Source organism: Etheostoma cragini, chromosome 13 (genome assembly GCF_013103735.1).
Source record: "Etheostoma cragini isolate CJK2018 chromosome 13, CSU_Ecrag_1.0, whole genome shotgun sequence".
Classification (NCBI taxonomy): domain Eukaryota; kingdom Metazoa; phylum Chordata; class Actinopteri; order Perciformes; family Percidae; genus Etheostoma; species Etheostoma cragini.
Window position 1 is genome coordinate 11189136 of NC_048419.1, and position 17931 is coordinate 11207066.

Below are 17931 nucleotides of genomic sequence, written 5' to 3' on the forward strand. Positions count from 1 at the left end.
TAAACTGTTGCTATGACTGGTGCTTAGTGAAGTTGCAGTCTTCAATGTCTACAGCTTCCTAGGTTTGGAGGAGAAATACTGGCTGCATCGTCCTTTTCTTCCATTGTTTCTGTAAAGGTTTTTGGAGTAGAACTTGTTAACAAATGCAGTGGTTGTTACTGTAGAAATCTATCCAACGTTGTATCATCCTTGATTTGCTAAAGCTGTTAACCAACATATTTAAAAATATAAACGATGCAACAGCAGCACAGAAAGTGTGTTAAAACCAGGATACTTTAGATTTTAAAACATTCCCTGAAAAAACACCTAAAATATGGCAGATGAAGAACACACATAATGTTAATCTTAAAATGGATTGTCCAGCTCTGTGTAAAGTATCATAGGCATTGAGTTTTTGTCCAGTTTGTAAAAAGTAATCCTGGTATATTTGTTTTTTTTGAAAAATGAATGGAGTCATTTTTTGGACAGACCAGAAGGCTACACTGACGTATTTGCAAGACTCAACTAAAACTTTGAAACCTGAACAGTTTAAATATTATGACATGGAATGGGTTCCAGACTCATAAGGTAGACTGCTTGCAAATCGGCATTCTGTATCTGCTGACAGTACAAGGGATTTGATTACATTTTATCTGACCTTCTATCATGATATTTTGCCGTCAGAGTTAGACCTGGATATGTCTTTTCAAGTCAGAGTGATGGCAGTGAAAAATAATCTAGCCTTTATCCTGCAGCTTTCACTTTCCTCTCAATATTCTTGTTGTTCTTCCAAGCAAGTTTCCCATGATGCAGGGTGGAAAAATCTGCACCTGACAGTCACGGTGTGTGTGATACTTGCAGGTGGATTGGATTTAGTCCATTTAAAACATGAGAACAATTGTAGTTTATAGGTTTTAGTCACTAGCAAGGCCTTAGGTTACAGAAGTCCAGCTCCTGTGGCTTGCGTAAGCCAGTGCAGTGGTCCCTTGGGAGCAGATGCCCAGTTTGGGTTTTGCAGTGCAACGGTCGTCTCTTGAAACCCTTCCCACAGGTTCTGGAGCAAGGGGACCACTGCCCAATATGCCACTCAGGACAAGGGTCTCCACAAACTCTGGTGGCTGAGGGTCTTTGTGAAGGATCACAGTCCAATCCTGGCTTTCCATCTGGTCTCAGACACTGCACCATCCTCCTCTGGATCCCACTGCCACAGGTCACTGAGCACTTGTCCCAACTCGTGGATATCCATTTCCCAAGAGCGGGATCCTCCTTGCTATAAGACTTCTTCAGGTTGTCTCCGCCCTTCTCCTTGACACTATCCTCAGCCAGGACACTATTGTGGGAGTTTACACCCTCCTTCTTCAGAGTCTTGTCCTCCTTGGTCTGGCGGGCGAGGTAGAAGGAGTAGCGGATGCGAGGCGGCGTCATCTGGCCTGCACACAGCACCTCAACAGTCAGGGATTCTCCCAAGGGCTTCACAGCCTGCAGGGTCTCGGAAAGGCCGGCTGTGCCGCTGTAGCGCAGCAGGCTTCTCTTTACAATGATGTCCCTCTCTCCAGCTGACACTACGTAGTTCCCATTGAGCAGGTAGTGGCCCTTGCTGTTTTTAACCGCCAGATAGTTGTCATCACTTATCATTCCCTTGTACCCCCGCTGACGGATGTCAATGTTTGCTGCGCCCACTGGTAACATGACCACAAAGTTGTAGCCATGCCTGTATGCCAAAACATATTAGAGTTAATCAGAGCTTATGATAGTGGAGTTGATAATGCTTTCATGTTTAAGTAAGGGGGAAATAAGAATGATGTTAGCAATATCCCATGACAATGTGGACTTCACTCACTCAGGCTTTGTGAAGAGTCCCGACACCTTCTTGCAGCCCTTGCTATCACCTCCGCAGATTCCACACTTGTCAAACTTCTTGGTGGAGCCAATTTTTCCATCACAGCCGGCCTTGATGCACTTCCCCTGGACACATACTCCTGTGGAATCTGGGGAACATGGAGTCCCATCCACCACCTGGAGTGTACAAAGACACCATAAGATCAGCTTTTTATGTACTATACTACTACTATACTATGCTATTCATATACTATACTGTGCAGAAGTAAAAAAAAAAGTCTTTAATCACAAAAAGCAAACACAACAGAGCATCCAACATACACTTATAATTACTCTCTAAAATACCAGTCCCTGTGAGTGTACTTTATATTTTTACTCCAGGTTGTTGAAATACTTGTGGCTGTCAACTAAATCAACTTCACTGCTAGTCTGTCTGCAAACACTGTATGCGACAGATAAGTTAAGTTAATGCTGTTGTGTTCCCTGACACAGACACTTTTTCATCGTGCGGTGTATCTGGCACCAAATGAACCAAATTCCAGCTCACGTTTTACACTTAACTGTGCACAGAAAGTACTGTAAACTAATTTTTTGTTCAAAATCATGACTGTAGTTAAACTATCCAGCTGCTCTGTTAGTCCGAGCTATGTGTCCCCTGAGCACGCTTATCTCCTCCTCCTAACCCAGTATGATAGAGTGAAGTGAGAAGTCTGCCTCACTGCTGCTAAAGCTCACTCTACACCCTGCTATCTGAAAGAAACAAACTGTCCTTCTCCTTTCCTTCATTCCTTCCTTCACTCTTTGCACTTAGACCACAAGCAGCTGGCTGACAAATACTCACATTTTCCTATCTTGGCCTCATATCACAAAACCTTAATTTCTTCAGATTTTTGTCCAATCAACAATCAAATATCATTTGTCCATGCAAAGCAGAAAATACATTTGAGCCTTTTACCTTGGGTGCCAGGACATAGAAGTAGCCAGTACCATTGGCCCTGCAGATGAGTTTACACCTGTCATCTGTGGACACTCCAGAGTACTTGGGTACCCACACCACAGAGGGGTCGATGCGGTTACTGTTGAAACTGCGGCCACTGGTCGCACACTGCTCCTCGCGATAAGTCTTACCTACACAGAGGGGAGGGAGCGTACAGGAGGTGAGAGGTGGAATAGCTCTAGTGAAAGCGTTTGACATGGTTGTCAGCTTTTAGCACCTTGTACCTGTGTCAGGGCAGTTGTTCAGGTTACAGGAACGGTATTTCACCCGAACTCCTTGGCAGTATTTACCCCCATTTGACGGAACTGGGTTGTTACACTCTCTTTTAGACAGCTGGATGCCACCTCCGCATGTGCGTGAGCAGGAACCGAACGGGCCCCATTTCCCCCAGCGGCCGTCCACCTGTAAATACACAAACCGGTTGAATATTACAGAATGTATGACTACAAAGACCATCCTTAGTCACAACCCAGTTATGGTAAATGTTAATTTTAAGAACACAGTCCTTACCTTCACATTTTGGACATGTTTGTCAGAGCAGACCCCCCGGTCGCAAACCCGATTGTCCCCACAGTGGGTGCCATCTGCCCAGGGGAAATGCCGAGTCATGCACACCAAATGGCCATTGGATTTTCCTGTGCACCACAGACGGCCGCATGGTGGTTGCATAAAGGGACAGGGCTTGGAACCTTCTCCGAACGCGAGCTCACACTGACGGTCGAGGACGTAGGATGTTCCCGGCATCACGTCAGGGAGGACCAATGGTTTCTGAGGCTGGTCAAGCAAACATTCACCTAGAAGAGGAGATTAAAAAAGAGTGAGCAACACACTAAAGCAATACCAACTGTCATTTCTGGTTTCAATACTTTTCTTTCCCAACTTTGAGCATTTGATCCCATTTGTTAAAGAAAGTGCCAACATTTCACCAAAGTATTTTCGCAAAATCATGAAAAATGCATTCTATACTTCTGCATCAATATTTCCATTATCCTTTTCATAAAGTTTGTGTGTGTATATTGTGCGTGGGTGGGATTGTGGGTTGGAGGCAGTAAACAGCCATCGTCCGTGTGATTTGGGCTCTTTGAAGTAAAAGTACAGCTTGATGCAGTGTATGCAGTTTATGCCACATACCAAACACCGACATATAACACACACATGCATTAACGAGCCCCACACACAGCCACCCCTACTACTACGTTCTGCAAAAACGTACCAGCATTTTGTTTATAAAGTAGCAGTTAAATAAAATATTTAGTGTACATCTCAACTTAAACAATGTATTTATCATGTCCAGAGGTGAATTCCATCTGGTTGGAACGTCTTGCATAAGCGACTCCTTCCTATGTACACGTTCATCTGTTGTTTCTCTAACTCTGCAGCCCTTGCTGGACTGTGTTTAGAGTGCCTCACAACTTCTCTGCTCTTCGCAAGGACACTTTCAATCGCGCTAGAGAGGCAGAGACACTGTGGGACACTGTCCAACGCGCTGTTAGGCAGAGACACTGTGACACAACGCTGGAGACCGTGCGCAAAGCAGGGGACATGATCAGAAGCCAGAAGGCTCGCAGCAGCGACCATATTTCGTATCTATTCATACTATCTGTCCTAACTGCGGGGACTTTATTTGACACATTCCACTGCTGTGCAACTTCATTAAAGTGTCCTGCGCATGTCTCAGCATAATGTCTCTCATCAGTATAATGCACTGCCGTCGTTGTTGCAATTCTCAGACCGATGTCCCCCACAACCAGAATGGGCCTGAAGTCTGTAGCGATCCAAGTCGCCATGGCATTTGTTAGCGTCTCTTGCTTTTGTTTATTTAAACTTACCCACACGCTGCATCTAACGAAGCCTGCCAAAGCCTCGCGCCACTGTGTTTCTCGTTGAATGATTTGATGGTATCAACAGGCAAAGTGATATTTCAGACTGGAAGTACTCCTGTGATACGTAAATTCAACTTTGCTGTATTTTCAAAGCCTGTGAGCAACAAACTTTTACAATAATAAAGAAATAATAAAAACTGCGTTAACGTGCGATAAAAAAAATGACGGCGTTAATTAATTAATTAGTTAACGCGAAAATAACGCGTTAACTTGCCCAGCCCTACTTTAAACCAAAATGACATGCGGCGGGCAAGCAGTTCAAAGGTCAAAGGCATGGAATCCATTTACAATAAATGACACAGAAACCTTTCCAAGAACAGGCTAATAATAGGAGGGGTTTGACGAGCAACTGCTTGGAAACATGAAAGACCAATGTCTCTGGATGAAAAGGTTTCCAGGAGGAGGTTTTTATCACACAGCTTCTCACCTTTATGGGGAATTTACACATCCAATACAAGTCATTTGCACTGGGAAAAAACTGGCTCCGCTCTCTTGGAACTGTTTATCATGCCATTTGTGTTGCGGTGAATTTATAACATATAATAAGGCAGTGAGTGAATGTACTTTATGTGGTGGCAAATTTGTTTCCTTCCATTTCACCACAAATTTGGCAGGAAAAACACAATGATTAACTGATAGTACAATACTGTAAAAACAAGTCACTCCTCACTGAATGAGCTGAACCTACTCTCTCTCCAAAGAGCAATCATCGAAAACAATAGATGGTATTTTGTGTGTGTGTGTGTGTGTGTGTGTGTGTGTGTGTGTGGAAATTAACAGATTACGACTAATTTTTCCTCCCCACTGCTTTTTAAAAGTCTAGATATATGACAGACAGCCAGAAAAAAACAAGTTACAACATTGTTAGATAGAAATCCCTCCTTGTCAAGTCAAAAAATGTTCCTCTGTGGACCAGTTTGTGTTCTTTTGTTCTCAGACCATCCAATAAATAGACAGAAAGACGCATAAAGTTTGTCTATTTAGAGAAAACCTGCATGGGAAACATTGGGCAGATACACCCCTCTGTCCAAACCACTGTGGTGACTCTCCCCAGAACAAGCCCTCTAATTTGGGACAGATGTGGGGGCAGTTTTAAAATAAACGTTTAGCATTGCTCCGAGGCCAAGTCCTGTGGTCTGGCCTGCTTGGCAAACAATCTGTATCCAACCGAATGAATTTCTTTTTGGCATTTGCTCGTTTTCTTTCTATGAGCATGGTGCTATAGGAGGTTAGGCAGATGTCAAATTTGCAAAAAAGTGGGACTGATGCTGAAATTCAATCATGCTCTCACTTGCATTTACCTCAAATGATTTCAGTCATGTTGCAAATCAAGAGTAAAACCCAGCAAATGTAAAAGAAGAGCTTGCTCCTCTTCAGCGACTAGATTCCATATCTTGATGCACTGACAAACAGAACCCTAAACAGTAAAAGCTCTAATTATATGAATAATACAATGAGCATGTACTCTCCTAAGGTGATCAACACCTAACTACATGTTGTTAAGCACTGTTGGTGACTGCTATGACATTATCGGATTCACAATGGAAAGTTTAAAATAAAAGGTAAAGTCAACTAAATTGATGCAGCAGAATCAGAGATCTGGTCTTCCGTGTGTTATGCTCGTTAGGCTAATGTAGCCTCAAGCTGCTAGCCTCAAGCACAGATGAGGAGTGGGCTACAGAGTTTGGATAAACACTTCTTTTTAATTATAAATAACTTGAACAAATCACATTACTTCTTCCCTAAATACACCACGACACAATGGGGTCTAATCACAAAAAACTCTGAATGAAGTATGTCCTGATTGAAATGCAGTAGTACTCCCCAAGACGTTTTAACAGACTTTGATGTGTACAATCTGTGATGTAACCCTTTAATAATTTTGTCTAATTAGACTAGTTTTGTCTGCCATGACCATGGCTTCCCACATCAAACACACTAGGAGGCTGCTTGCAATCAAACACAGAGGTCAGGGTTTGTGGAAACTCACCGTGCCCGCTGTCCAGGAATTCAGTGATGATAGCAGCACTGCAGGGGGACCAGGGGCTGGTGCGGTTGATCTGAATGAGAGTGGGAGACATCATGTGGTTGTCTTGCAGTTTCCCAAACACGCCTTCACAGGCCTTCACATTGTCGTGTGGCATGTTGAACACATGTCCTGTCGAGAGGGAATGAGTTGTCAGATGTCTTTAATGAATACACAGAAAAAATATTACAGTACTAATGTGTATTGAATGGTGTATGGTGCTGGCTCACCAAGCTCGTGCGCAGTGGTGAAGGCTGAAGGTAGGCCGTCGTCTTCGATCACAGAGCAGCTCCTCTTGGGGTCGCACATGGTGCCCACATCCGCCATGCCAAGAGTGTCACAGGTGGAGGCTCCACACAGGTCCTGGACAAAAAAGAAACAATATTTTGCATTAGTAAAGAAGAACAGTGCCCTGAAAGAACTGCAATTTATTACAATTTGAATCTCAAATTTTAGTTTTGACATTGATCATGCAACTTGTTCTGCTTTTTGTCTTGTCCAAGTGGCAACTTCTGAATCTGAAAGGCAAAGCCAATGCAGAAGTGTCTTAAACCTGCATTCTATCTCTTTTCCATCAGGGGACAGCGCTACTGGCTCCAAAAAGTAGTCGGTTTCTATAAATGTCTTTTGACTTTGACCTTCTCACTGTGTGATTTCACTTTCTCAAAGTTAATTTTGACAGACATTTTGGTTCCCTGAAACTGTCTGGTTTAGTGTTTTGCCAACCAAGCTAGCTTGCTAGTGCTAGCGTTAGCTGGTGACTTAAGGGAAAGTCTGCCCTCTTTATAACCAGCTCTGTGTACTGCGAGACATGCACATGAACAGCGCCAGTACCCAGAGGTCCATGTTTACCTGCTAGCAAATCTCAGCTGGATGACTTGCGTCAGAAAAATCTAAATATATGGCTTTCCATCTTTTGCGTTTAGCTTAGGGCAGCGCCATTGAAACCATAAACACCACTAGCATCTCCTCCCCAGCTCGTCCCTTTTGTCCAAATATGGTCACTTCTGGCTCCAAAATACTAAGATGGCGATGCCCAAAATGCAAACTCCTGGCTTTTAAACGGCGGTCAACACACCAATGGGCGACATCACCATTGCTATGTCCGTTATTTTTAACAGTCTATGGTCCTGTCTGGCTTCTTTTTAGTGATGATGTCACCTTGTTCCGAGCCCTCAGCAATTAACTTGGTGAGTACAACGTTATCATTGCCAAACCATAGAAGCGATGGCCAAAACTACACGAATAAGACCAGAGTTGTAACAAACTGGAATTATCCTTTAAATTCACTTGTTGCTATTACAGTAAGGTTTGTTTTCTTGATATTGAGAAAGGAACCAATACTGTTAAGCCAGGCATTCCAGCGCAAGGTTTTTAAGTTTTTCAGTGGGCAGCAGTGTTTAGAGCACACCTTCTTCTATTAGGTAATGTAACTGTCCCCAATCATAACAGTTCCATACCAGAGCAGTTTCCAGATGACCTATTTCTCCACAGCAAGGTTTTTTGACCCAGATCTTAGTGAGTATCCATTTAGAGCTGAACCTCCTAATTACAGGACAACTTAGGCAGTAACCGCCACAGAGAGCTACCCATCTGCTTGGTTTCTAAACAGTCTCTACATACCAGAAACACAGAAACCCAATGGTGGTCAGCTATTAGAGAGAAAGCACAGCACTAGGTTAATGGCACACTGAACAGACGGGATGTACACATTGAACACAGGGCCAAGTGAAGACCTCAAGTTCTATGACAAATCATTCCTAGAATAAACCACAAAACCACAGTTGTTGGCCAGTGTAAATCTAGTCCAGATGTGTATGTGTGCAGACGACATCAGAACGCTCGGGCCATTTATGAGCAAAAATTAATGTGTATATATACAGTATATATATTCTTTTTTTCTTTCTGCAATTCAAAAACAATATGCACGTTATCTCAGCAAAAAAAATCTTTCCATTTTTATTTTTTGTACAGATTTCAATGCACATAACTATCATCTGGCCACTTTGTGTTTTGGGTGAAATATTCATAACTGTCATGTTGCTTGGAGTTTCAGTTGGTACTTTTTAAAACTATAGACTATTAGGAGTGGAAAAATAGGTCAGTTTACGACGTCCGGACATATTTGGGTGTTCTCCCTTTTTTTTCAACCCCTTATCTATCATTTTAGAAAAGCCAAACATGCTGTGAGCTTAAGTACAACCACCCCTCTCTCCCAGTTTCAACATAAATACATAAAGTCTAGAGTTAGGTTTAGTCTTTTGGAGACTGCATTTTCACATACAATAAACATTCTGTTTAACTTAATGAACTGAGTAAACTTGCAACATTCATTATACAACAATCATGCTGGCTAGAGAGTTTAAAGACAACTGCAGTACCCTCTGGACATCTCCGAGTTGGTCTTCATAAAACCAACAAATTGCACTGTGGGCCGGTAAACACCAGACAATTGGCCGCCTTAAATGCCCATTTGAAAGGCACAGTAAACCAAAACGTCACCACTGACTAAACTGACCAATTAAAAGTCACCAAGTCATGAATCAACAGAAGATGGACTGACTTTCATACCTCTCGTTGATTTGCAGTAAAGAATGCTCTATTATCAGTGGACATGTGTGCAGACATCTTATTTGATATCTGAAGCTAAAGTGCAAAATATTATAAATAAATACCTTTGGTGTTGTGAATGTATGCATACTACTGGCCTAAATGGCAAAAGGCCTCTCGTATTTTGTACTGGAGCACTTGAAGTGTTGCGATTCTGCATGTTTTGCACATAGTGTTAAAAAGGCCCAAACAATCTTGTGTGTTTGTCAATAAGGAGAGTGCAAAAATTAGATAGATTAGATAGATAGATTAAAAATGTTTATTCATAAATTAAGCAGAAATATCAAAGGGTCAATTCAAACATATAGAATCCTTTGCTGTACTGAGATAAGCTTGGTTGGATGGATGGTGATTCATGAGGTGTAAACATTTACATTTTTTTTGCTTGTTATGCACTCTAAATTCTGCTCTGTGCACTTACACTGTGACAATATTTACTCATTTATAGCCGTTAAGTTTTTCTCGTACACTTTAGGCAATAATTTAGCAGGAACCTGTTTTTCACTCAAGTGTTTGAGGAAAATCTTCTTTGTTGAACCAATCCTGGCAAATGTAGCTTCTTCTGAAATACATTACTTGTTACAGTATAGGTCATTTGTTTAGTCCAATATAATGTTAACTCAAACAATGTCTGAATCCCTTGACAGCTGTCTTTTTAAAATGCAGATTACTGCCTCATGACTCACTTTTTGTAGGCAGGTCCAGTGCAGTAGAATGGGGACTTCTAAACTAGCTACAGAGTTTACAACACCAACTCTGCATATTAAGCTTATGACCCCAAAACCTGGTAACACCCTAGACTTTTGTTTCTGTATGGAAATACTTATTTGAGGTGTCAATGCTAAATGGGAAGAACATACTGTATGTACATAGGGCCCTTACAGCAAAAGGAATGAATGATAGAGTGTGTGACAGTGAGTGAAGAATGTGTCGTAAAGAAGCAACAGCTGGCTGACTGCAGCTTGTGTCAGACTTGGGGAAAGCAGGTGGGGTCAGAAACGTGGAGGGATGTGACATCTCTGACATGCACATAGGAACCTTCCCCCTCCTATATCACTCCCCCGCTCCCTCCATCTCTCCCTTCAGGGGCCTGTTTAATGAGGATCAGGCAAGGTGCTGGGTAGGGCTGGAAAACCCACAGCTGGAGGAAGAATGGGAAGGGCTAACAGAAACGAGAAACTGACTAATGCGTCCCTGGTGGCACTTTAATTTGGCATTGTTACAATTAAACAAGCATATGTTTGAGGTCTGATAGCATCATGACATGTGGACTGTTAGTGACATTGGCCAAAAGCCAATCAGTTACATCTGACTCTTTAATTCTTGTGGTGGCAGCTTTGAGAGTGTAATTGCATCTGGAGTTGACCCGCAAACTGAACAATATCCAAACATAAATATGTATCTGCTGATTTGTCTACTTTATTACAATCTTCAATGTCAAAATTAAATCAAAGTGGCCATCATAAATCAATGGGTTACACACTGACCAATGATAGTAAGCAATGACTTCATCTCCGACCATCATCTGTCATCTGTCAAATATTTTGGAGTGCAGAGAGAACGGAGGTGTGTGCCAAGTCTATAAAACTACACTCTAAGGATCCATGAAGAGCAATCAAGACTTTGTTCTGTTCAGCTCAAGTAACTCAGTGACCCAGCCTCAGTGTCAAAGCTGTGATGGAATTAGTGGATTGGATATTCACTGAGTGCCTGCTCTCTGAGTTCACCAGAGGTGGAGAGTCTGTTTTGAGAACAAACCAATTACCTTCCACAGCAGGAGTGGTTAGGAGGAAGCCTGCCAATTAAAGTCTACAGCATTTGGTGAACCAAGTTCATCTCTTATCAAACATAAACATAATTTACATACAAAAGACACCGTGAATGATTTTTTTTTATCATTATTATGACCTCATTACTTTAGAACACCAGGACGAAAACAACGTATTTTCTGAGAATTGTGATCAGATTTACGCATTTCTGTGCGTAATTACGCTTACTAAAATACCACATTCTATTGTGTTACCTCAGACTCTGAATTAAAAACAACAAGAAAAAGCATTACCTGTCTTGTGAAAAGGATTGCCGTGTCCCAGTAATCTGGCTGCTTGTCGTTGTTTTTGTTCATCTTTTTTTGCCAAGTGCAAAAGTTTCGCAGCGTCATGGCTGCGTTCCCGGACACCTTGGGTCCTTTGTCCTCTTCGGATATAATCACGATCTTCACCACTGCGATGTTGATAGAGTTGAGTATACTGGGGTGTCTGTAGAGCTTCGCCGCCACTGACATCAGTGTCAAGAGGTAATGTTTTAGGTCATCCCCATGGAACTGCGCCATGGACTCGTCCGCGACCACGAGCGTCTCAACGTACCTGGGGATTGAAGCGAACCTTTTGGCTCTTCCCATCCTCTTCAGCATCGTTTCGGTCACATTGTTGTCATCTATTAGTCGCTTGTATTTCTCCAACGATTGCGCAACCTGCAGACTTATGTCGCTGTTCACTGCGCACCTAAAGGTTGAATTGAGCTTCAGGTTGTTGCTGATTCTGCGCCGGATGATGTGCGCACGTTCTGCGCTTGTGGTGTCATTTTGCACCGGGCTGATAAAATAGTCCCAGCCTTGGAAGCCAAATGCACCTTGTAAACCCTTACAGAGGCTCAAAGCAGCATAAGAAAGTGGGTCATTATTCACATATCCGGAGTAAAAACACCGGCTCAGGTCAGTGGGGACATCGGTGTCGGAGAGCCAAAATGCGCCTTGGTTAGAAATGGAAGGGGCAATGAAGTTCGAGTCCTGGTGTAAATTGATCTCTAATTCCTGCTGGAAAGCTCGTATTTTTAGGACACATTTGCCATTAAGGATATCCGCGTCGTTGTCAAATCCCCCCCTGTCTTGGTTGTGGTTATCCAATCTAATTGGGAAGCAAAGTTCGCTTTCCATGCAGCGGACAAGTTTTGAGAGTGAGACCACAAAGTAGAGGAGAAACGTTGTTCTGATAAACATGACGATGTTTGCATTCAATAACGAATGCAATGACAACCAGAGAAACCAAACGATATTTAATCTGCAAGCTCAAGGGAAGCAGTGAGAGCCACAGATCAGGATGAAGAGTATATTCCAATGCGCATGATTCTAAAACAATGCAGGTCGTGCAAGTCCACTCAGTGCAAACTCCTCCTGGTCATGACCCATTCCCATTCTCCACCTGTGTGTGCCGAGTCGACTGCTGCCTTCTCTGTACTTTATGCATTTTCAGCATGTGTAAAAAAAAAAAAAATATGGAAACTCAATCTCTTTTTTTGGAGGGGGGCAGTCTTTGGAGGCGCTCATTGGATGCGCGTCTAAGCTGAGGACTTTTTCTGCGGCCATTTGAAACTCAGCAAACAGGAGGCCTATCATCATGTCCCAACACACTGGGATGAATGATCCGATCTCCCACTTCCAGTGCTTTATGCGCTCAGACCCTGCCTGAGTCCATAATCTACAGAAGTCAATCAAATTAAATCAAACTAAATTGACACTTTTTGCTGAGATGCAATTCATAAAAGTAGCCTACTATTTCAGGTCACACAAGTGAAGCAGCCTAGATCAGCAGAAAGATGTCTACTTTTAATAGCTAGGCTTTAAGTACAAACATTGCATCTTAAATGGAGTGGGCTGCAGGAATGTATTCCAGATATTTAAAAAAACGATGAAGACCCTCAGAGCAATGAGACTGATGTGATTCTTTATCAGCTTTTTCAACGTCATGTCATCTGATTCCAGTAACTCGCGTACGACATCTGGTGGACACCGACAGAACTGGGATCCTTCAATGTGAAGCTTGTAGTGTGGTTATTACGGTCAGGTTTATCCTGCAGTGAAGAACAGTGGTGGAAAGCAACTGTTAATTTACTCAAGTAGGCTATTGTATTTTGGTACGATTTTAAAGTAGGCCAATGCAAGTTTAGTCTTGGCAACTTCAACTCCATTTTAGAGGGATAGCCTATATTCTACCTTTTACTCAGTTACTAATTACTGTGCAAAATAAATCTTTATTTAAGCCTACAGAACAGCCTTTTAAACATATGGATTTGTTGAGTAGGCTACCTCGACCAACTGTTAAATGTAGCTACAGTCCTACGTGTTAAGCAGTATTGATAATATGTTACCAATACTACTTGTATAGCTTACTTAAACTTATTTAGAATGTTTTGAAGTCAATCTTACTTAAAAAGTAAAGGCTCTGAAGAATAGGCTACTTTCTTTCCCACAAAGACAAATGGAGACCCAGGCAGGTGAAAGAAAGGTGGAGACTTTAGGCTACTGTGTAACGTTATATCGAAAGTGGTTCAACCAGTGTGAACAAAGGAAATACTGTGTCCATATCAAATGTAGTACATGTATTTTGTGTTAAAGTTAGTGGGTCATCCGGGGTGGGACGCCCTTGTCTCTTTGACGTAGCTAGCTAGCTAGCTAACTCTCCAGCAAGCAGTTTGTTTCTTTATTATATGTGTTTCATGGTTTGTTGTCCTTTCTCAGGCCGTTGTTAGGAACGCAACTGTAGTTGCTAGGCTAAGGACCCCCGCTTGCATGGTGTCCACAGAAGAGCCAGTTTTACTTTTGTATTACAATGTAAAATAATGATTAAAATAACTGTGCGTTGTTAAAAGAAGCTAACAAAATGCCACGCATACGAATTCCGAGTATATGTGTGCGGCAAGTCTAACTTTATCATGTGTTTTGTACCTTTTGTAAAACGGCAGTTGGACTTCTTCTCTAGCGTTTATTATTAATGTCGTCATCCTATCCAAAAAGAAGTGGCACACAAACCTAAACTGTGCCGCTTTAAGTTTACATTAGCATCTACATTAGACTACTAGCTAGATCTTGGGAATTGTGAAGTTAAAAGTTTTAAATACAAGCATACACGTATTCTGTGTTTGCACTTAAGGAATGAAACAACCGCTTGTCTATTGCCCTAACAGATAACGTACTATTTGCCAGCTCTGTCCGTTACGTTAGCCTCTGTTCACCGTCGTCATGGACTCGTATCACGTTTTAGAGCTGGTTGGAGAGGGCTCGTTTGGTCGAGTTTACAAGGGAAGGAAAAGATTTACTGGCCAAGTAAGTCACTTTTGATTTAATGGTTTATAGCTGTGAGGCTGGTTTGTTTAGCCACCCCGTTTCAACATTTGTGTAACGTTACCTGTATCAATTAGGTGGTGGCCCTAAAGTTCATGCCAAAGGTGGGTCGTTCTGAAAAGGAGCTACGGAGTCTCAAAAGGGAGATTGACATTATGAGGGGTCTTCAACATCCAAATATTGTTCAACTCTTTGACAGCTTTGAGACAGACACTGAGGTATGTTCACTGTAATAATTTGTTAAAAATACACAGAATCCACCATAGTTGAGAAAAGATAGTTTTATTTAAACTTTGATGTACCAAACTAATTATCTTAACGACAACATCATGACCATGCTCCCTTATATCTTTGTAACAGGTTGTGGTTGTAACTGAGTATGCAGAGGGTCAGTTGTTCCAGATTATTGAGGATGATGGGAATTTACCAGAGAGCCAGGTATTCATTTACAGTGCCACAGATATGCCAGACATCAGACTTATCCTTTGTTCTCTTGATCACCATGTGCTCACTCTTCCCTGCATCCAAGGTCCAAGAGATCGCCTGCCAGCTGGTCTCAGCTCTGTATTATTTGCACTCCCATCGTATTCTTCACCGTGACATGAAACCACAAAACATTCTGTTGGGAAAAAGTGGGGTGGTGAAATTGTGTGACTTTGGGTAGGTAGATGTTAATTACTATTTGAAAGAAAAAGTAGCTGTATTAATAATATCCACAAGGATAAACTACATGTGATGCAATCTTGCTGTAGGTTTGCTCGGGCCATGAGCGTCTCCACCTTGGTGCTGACTTCTATCAAGGGAACACCACTGTACATGTCTCCTGAGCTGGTGGAGGAGAAGCCATATGACCACACTGCTGATCTCTGGTCCCTGGGCTGCATCCTTTATGAACTCCACACGGGGGCCCCTCCGTTCTACACTAACTCCATCTTCCACCTGGTGCAGCTTATAGTTAGAGACCCAGTCAAATGGCCAGACACTATGAGCGACACCTGCACGGTACAGTACAGCTAGGTCTGCTCATGCTGGATCCTGTTTGGGTCAAAGCCGACCACTGCACTGTGTAAAGCTGTGATTTCAAAAAGGGCAAACTGATTAACAGTGAAAAAAGCCGTATTGTTCACATTTTTAGCCAGGTGGCCAAGAGCTGTGCTTAGTAGCAGGACCATAAAACTATTTTAATAAGCTTAGGTTTTTGAGTCCAAGTACCACCTCTACACCCCCAGCCCATTACATTACCCATTAATTTTGACCAGACACCATAAAACATTTCTTAACTAATTTGGAGTTGTCCTCATTTTTCTTGGCTTAAAAGTAGTCAAATATAACATTTTTGTTTCTTTTTTTTTCTTGTCAGTGAAATGTTAATGTCAGCTACAGAAGGTAAACTGAACTTTAGGGGACTCAAGGCCTCACATTTTAGCCAGAAATATGCCTTGGCATCTTCAGTGATAGCTACAGTACACACCTGCTTAAGGGAGACAATGGATTAGATTTTTTGATGTATGACAGAGAATATATTGCCGTTATCACAGTGCTTATCTTTTTTTACCTTACAGAGTTTCCTAAAAGGTTTGTTGACCAAAGACCCTCAGAAGCGGTTGTCATGGCCAGACCTCTTGCACCATCCCTTTGTTGCTGATGGTGTTTTAGGTGATGCTTCAAAAATTCCAAATATGCATTCTGCTGGTCTATGTTTTGTATTCTTAGGTCTGATTTTAACTTTTTCATTCCCATGTTTATGTGTTGGCACAGTCGTGTCAGACACATGTGTTTACAGCCCTCTGACAGTCACACCCAGCCCAGACATGATGGCACTGAAACTTCAGCAAGTGGCGGCAAAGATGGTAGCAAGTCCTGGAGGTAGCAGATTATTGCAAAAAGTAAGGGAACAGATGGACAACGGTAACAGAGGGAAACCAGTAGGCAGTGACAGTGCGAAAGTAAGTCACAGAGGGATTTTTCAATTCTTAAATTAGTCACATGGAAATTCATGGAGGAGTTTTATGTTGTTCTTTGTACATTAACAGAAAAAGAAAGATGGAGTGGGAAGTGAAAGGGCCTTGTCTGGGATGGCAGCAGCATCCCCTAGAGCCACGCCCCCCTGCAGTGATGTCTCTGTTACCTCCGTTCACTCGGTCATGATAGCTGCCAATCAAAGCTTCAACCCAAAGAATCAAGCCTTCGTGAGATCAAAGCACAGGTGTTTATGGAAGTTCAGAATGAAGATATACATAATACACTACCAAATCAGACTGAGGTGTGTATTCACAATTATGGACATTTCTTCTGCAGGGGTCAGATCAGCAGGGACTATGAACAGGAGTTCCCCTCTGTCGAGGTTGGGCCGCAACTAGTGCAGAGATGCAATGAAGACAGTCGGACAACACTACACGTGGAGGTCAGTGCTTTTTTTCTACTGCTTTTTCTAGCGATAGAGACATTTACCATTAAGAAAGTGTCTTTTGTTTCATAATATAGAGTATACATTTTCTTCCAGTCGCAAATTTGCCATGGTAATAAAACACTGTTCGCTATCTAAAATGTGTCCTACAGTATCAATCATTTATTTTTCTTTCAGGATTTTGACAGTGAGGATTACTGGGAGAAACTGGCCCAAGAATCTGATCCAAGCAGCCAACAGAGAGAACTATTAAACTACGGTGCTATTATACCTCAACTTAAATCCAAGATCCTGGCATTTAAAGCTCAGGTATTTAGGTACAATGTTTCATTAAGCTAGCATAAATTTGGTCATCTTTGGAAGTTCTGCATTTAGTCAGTTTTTTTTGTTTTGTCAGCAAACAGGTGGCGTTGTTGAAGAAGTGTGGCAAATTCACCTACCGCTGAAGGTCCTACACAACCTGGTTCTGTCCTCTGATCTCGAGAAGTCATGCCACATTAGTCATGAACTCGGATTACCCCTTGTTCTCTTTGACCTAGTCCAGGATGCTGTAGAAAACCTAAACTTCATCAAGGTTAATGCTCAAGAGTTGCACCAATTTCAACAATGCCCTGTTCCTGAAACTGTATTCCTAACTTACAGTATGTTCTACTTTTTTCTCCCATGCTCAGCAACCATGGAGTGTGCCAGCACTTGGAGACATGATTGTTGTGCTCATGATCTACTGGGAGAAGCACTGTGACTGGATGGAAGAAGAGCATAGGTTTGATTATTCCTTTTCTAGACTGAAGCTGATTTTGTTGAATTGTTGAATGTTGTATGCATACAAGTACAAGTATTGTACATCACAGTTTTTCAACTATTGCAGTTCATCATCTGTTCTCTTACTGTAGACTGGAAGAGTTCACCAAGCCTTTTATCACAATTCTCAGTCAACCCAACTTCATTCCTTTGGCAGTAAGTACTCACTGAAGTTAGTATGTGGAGTGACTGGTAAATACAGATGTGCTCAAATTTGTTGGTACCCTTACAGCTCATTGAAATAATGCTTCATTCCTCCTGAAAAGTGAT

At 42.1% G+C, this 17931-nt stretch overlaps 2 protein-coding genes across 3 annotated transcripts in view; one reads left to right on the forward strand and one right to left on the reverse strand.

Annotated features, from left to right (window-relative positions):
• Positions 1-441: 441 nt before the first annotated feature.
• adamts15a (ADAM metallopeptidase with thrombospondin type 1 motif, 15a) lies at positions 442-12730 on the reverse strand. The gene is made up of 8 exons (XM_034890205.1): positions 11397-12730; positions 6955-7087; positions 6689-6856; positions 3326-3609; positions 3040-3217; positions 2774-2946; positions 1820-1995; positions 442-1690 (listed from the first exon to the last, which is right to left on the reverse strand). Exons 1-8 carry the CDS (start codon positions 12330-12332, stop codon positions 901-903), a joined length of 2838 nt encoding a protein of 945 aa, XP_034746096.1. The 5' UTR covers positions 12333-12730; the 3' UTR covers positions 442-900.
• Positions 12731-13840: 1110 nt separating this feature from the next.
• stk36 (serine/threonine kinase 36 (fused homolog, Drosophila)) overlaps positions 13841-17931 on the forward strand; it is a 7564-nt gene continuing 3473 nt past the window's right edge. The window contains exons 1-13 of one of the 2 annotated variants that reach the window (XM_034890477.1): positions 13841-14435; positions 14531-14671; positions 14814-14891; positions 14983-15113; positions 15206-15455; positions 16016-16109; positions 16212-16399; positions 16487-16659; positions 16752-16857; positions 17038-17169; positions 17258-17434; positions 17532-17623; positions 17754-17817. In XM_034890477.1, the coding sequence (XP_034746368.1) occupies positions 14352-14435; positions 14531-14671; positions 14814-14891; positions 14983-15113; positions 15206-15455; positions 16016-16109; positions 16212-16399; positions 16487-16659; positions 16752-16857; positions 17038-17169; positions 17258-17434; positions 17532-17623; positions 17754-17817 (1710 nt within the window). In that variant the 5' untranslated portion in view covers positions 13841-14351. The remainder of the gene's footprint in view (positions 14436-14530; positions 14672-14813; positions 14892-14982; positions 15114-15205; positions 15456-16015; positions 16110-16211; positions 16400-16486; positions 16660-16751; positions 16858-17037; positions 17170-17257; positions 17435-17531; positions 17624-17753; positions 17818-17931) is intronic. The other variant, XM_034890478.1, reaches the window with a different exon arrangement.

Excerpts from the sequence above, each read along its gene's own strand:
- adamts15a (XM_034890205.1), bottom strand. The coding sequence starts at position 12,332 with ATGTTTATCAGAACAACGTTTCTCCTCTACTTTGTGGTCTCACTCTCA. Across the intron at positions 2,947-3,039 it reads GAACAACTGCCCTGACACAG|GTAAGACTTATCGCGAGGAG; the intron begins GTACAAGGTGCT and ends CCCTCTGTGTAG. Across the intron at positions 1,691-1,819 it reads GGACTCTTCACAAAGCCTGA|GCATGGCTACAACTTTGTGG; the intron begins GTGAGTGAAGTC and ends TTTGGCATACAG.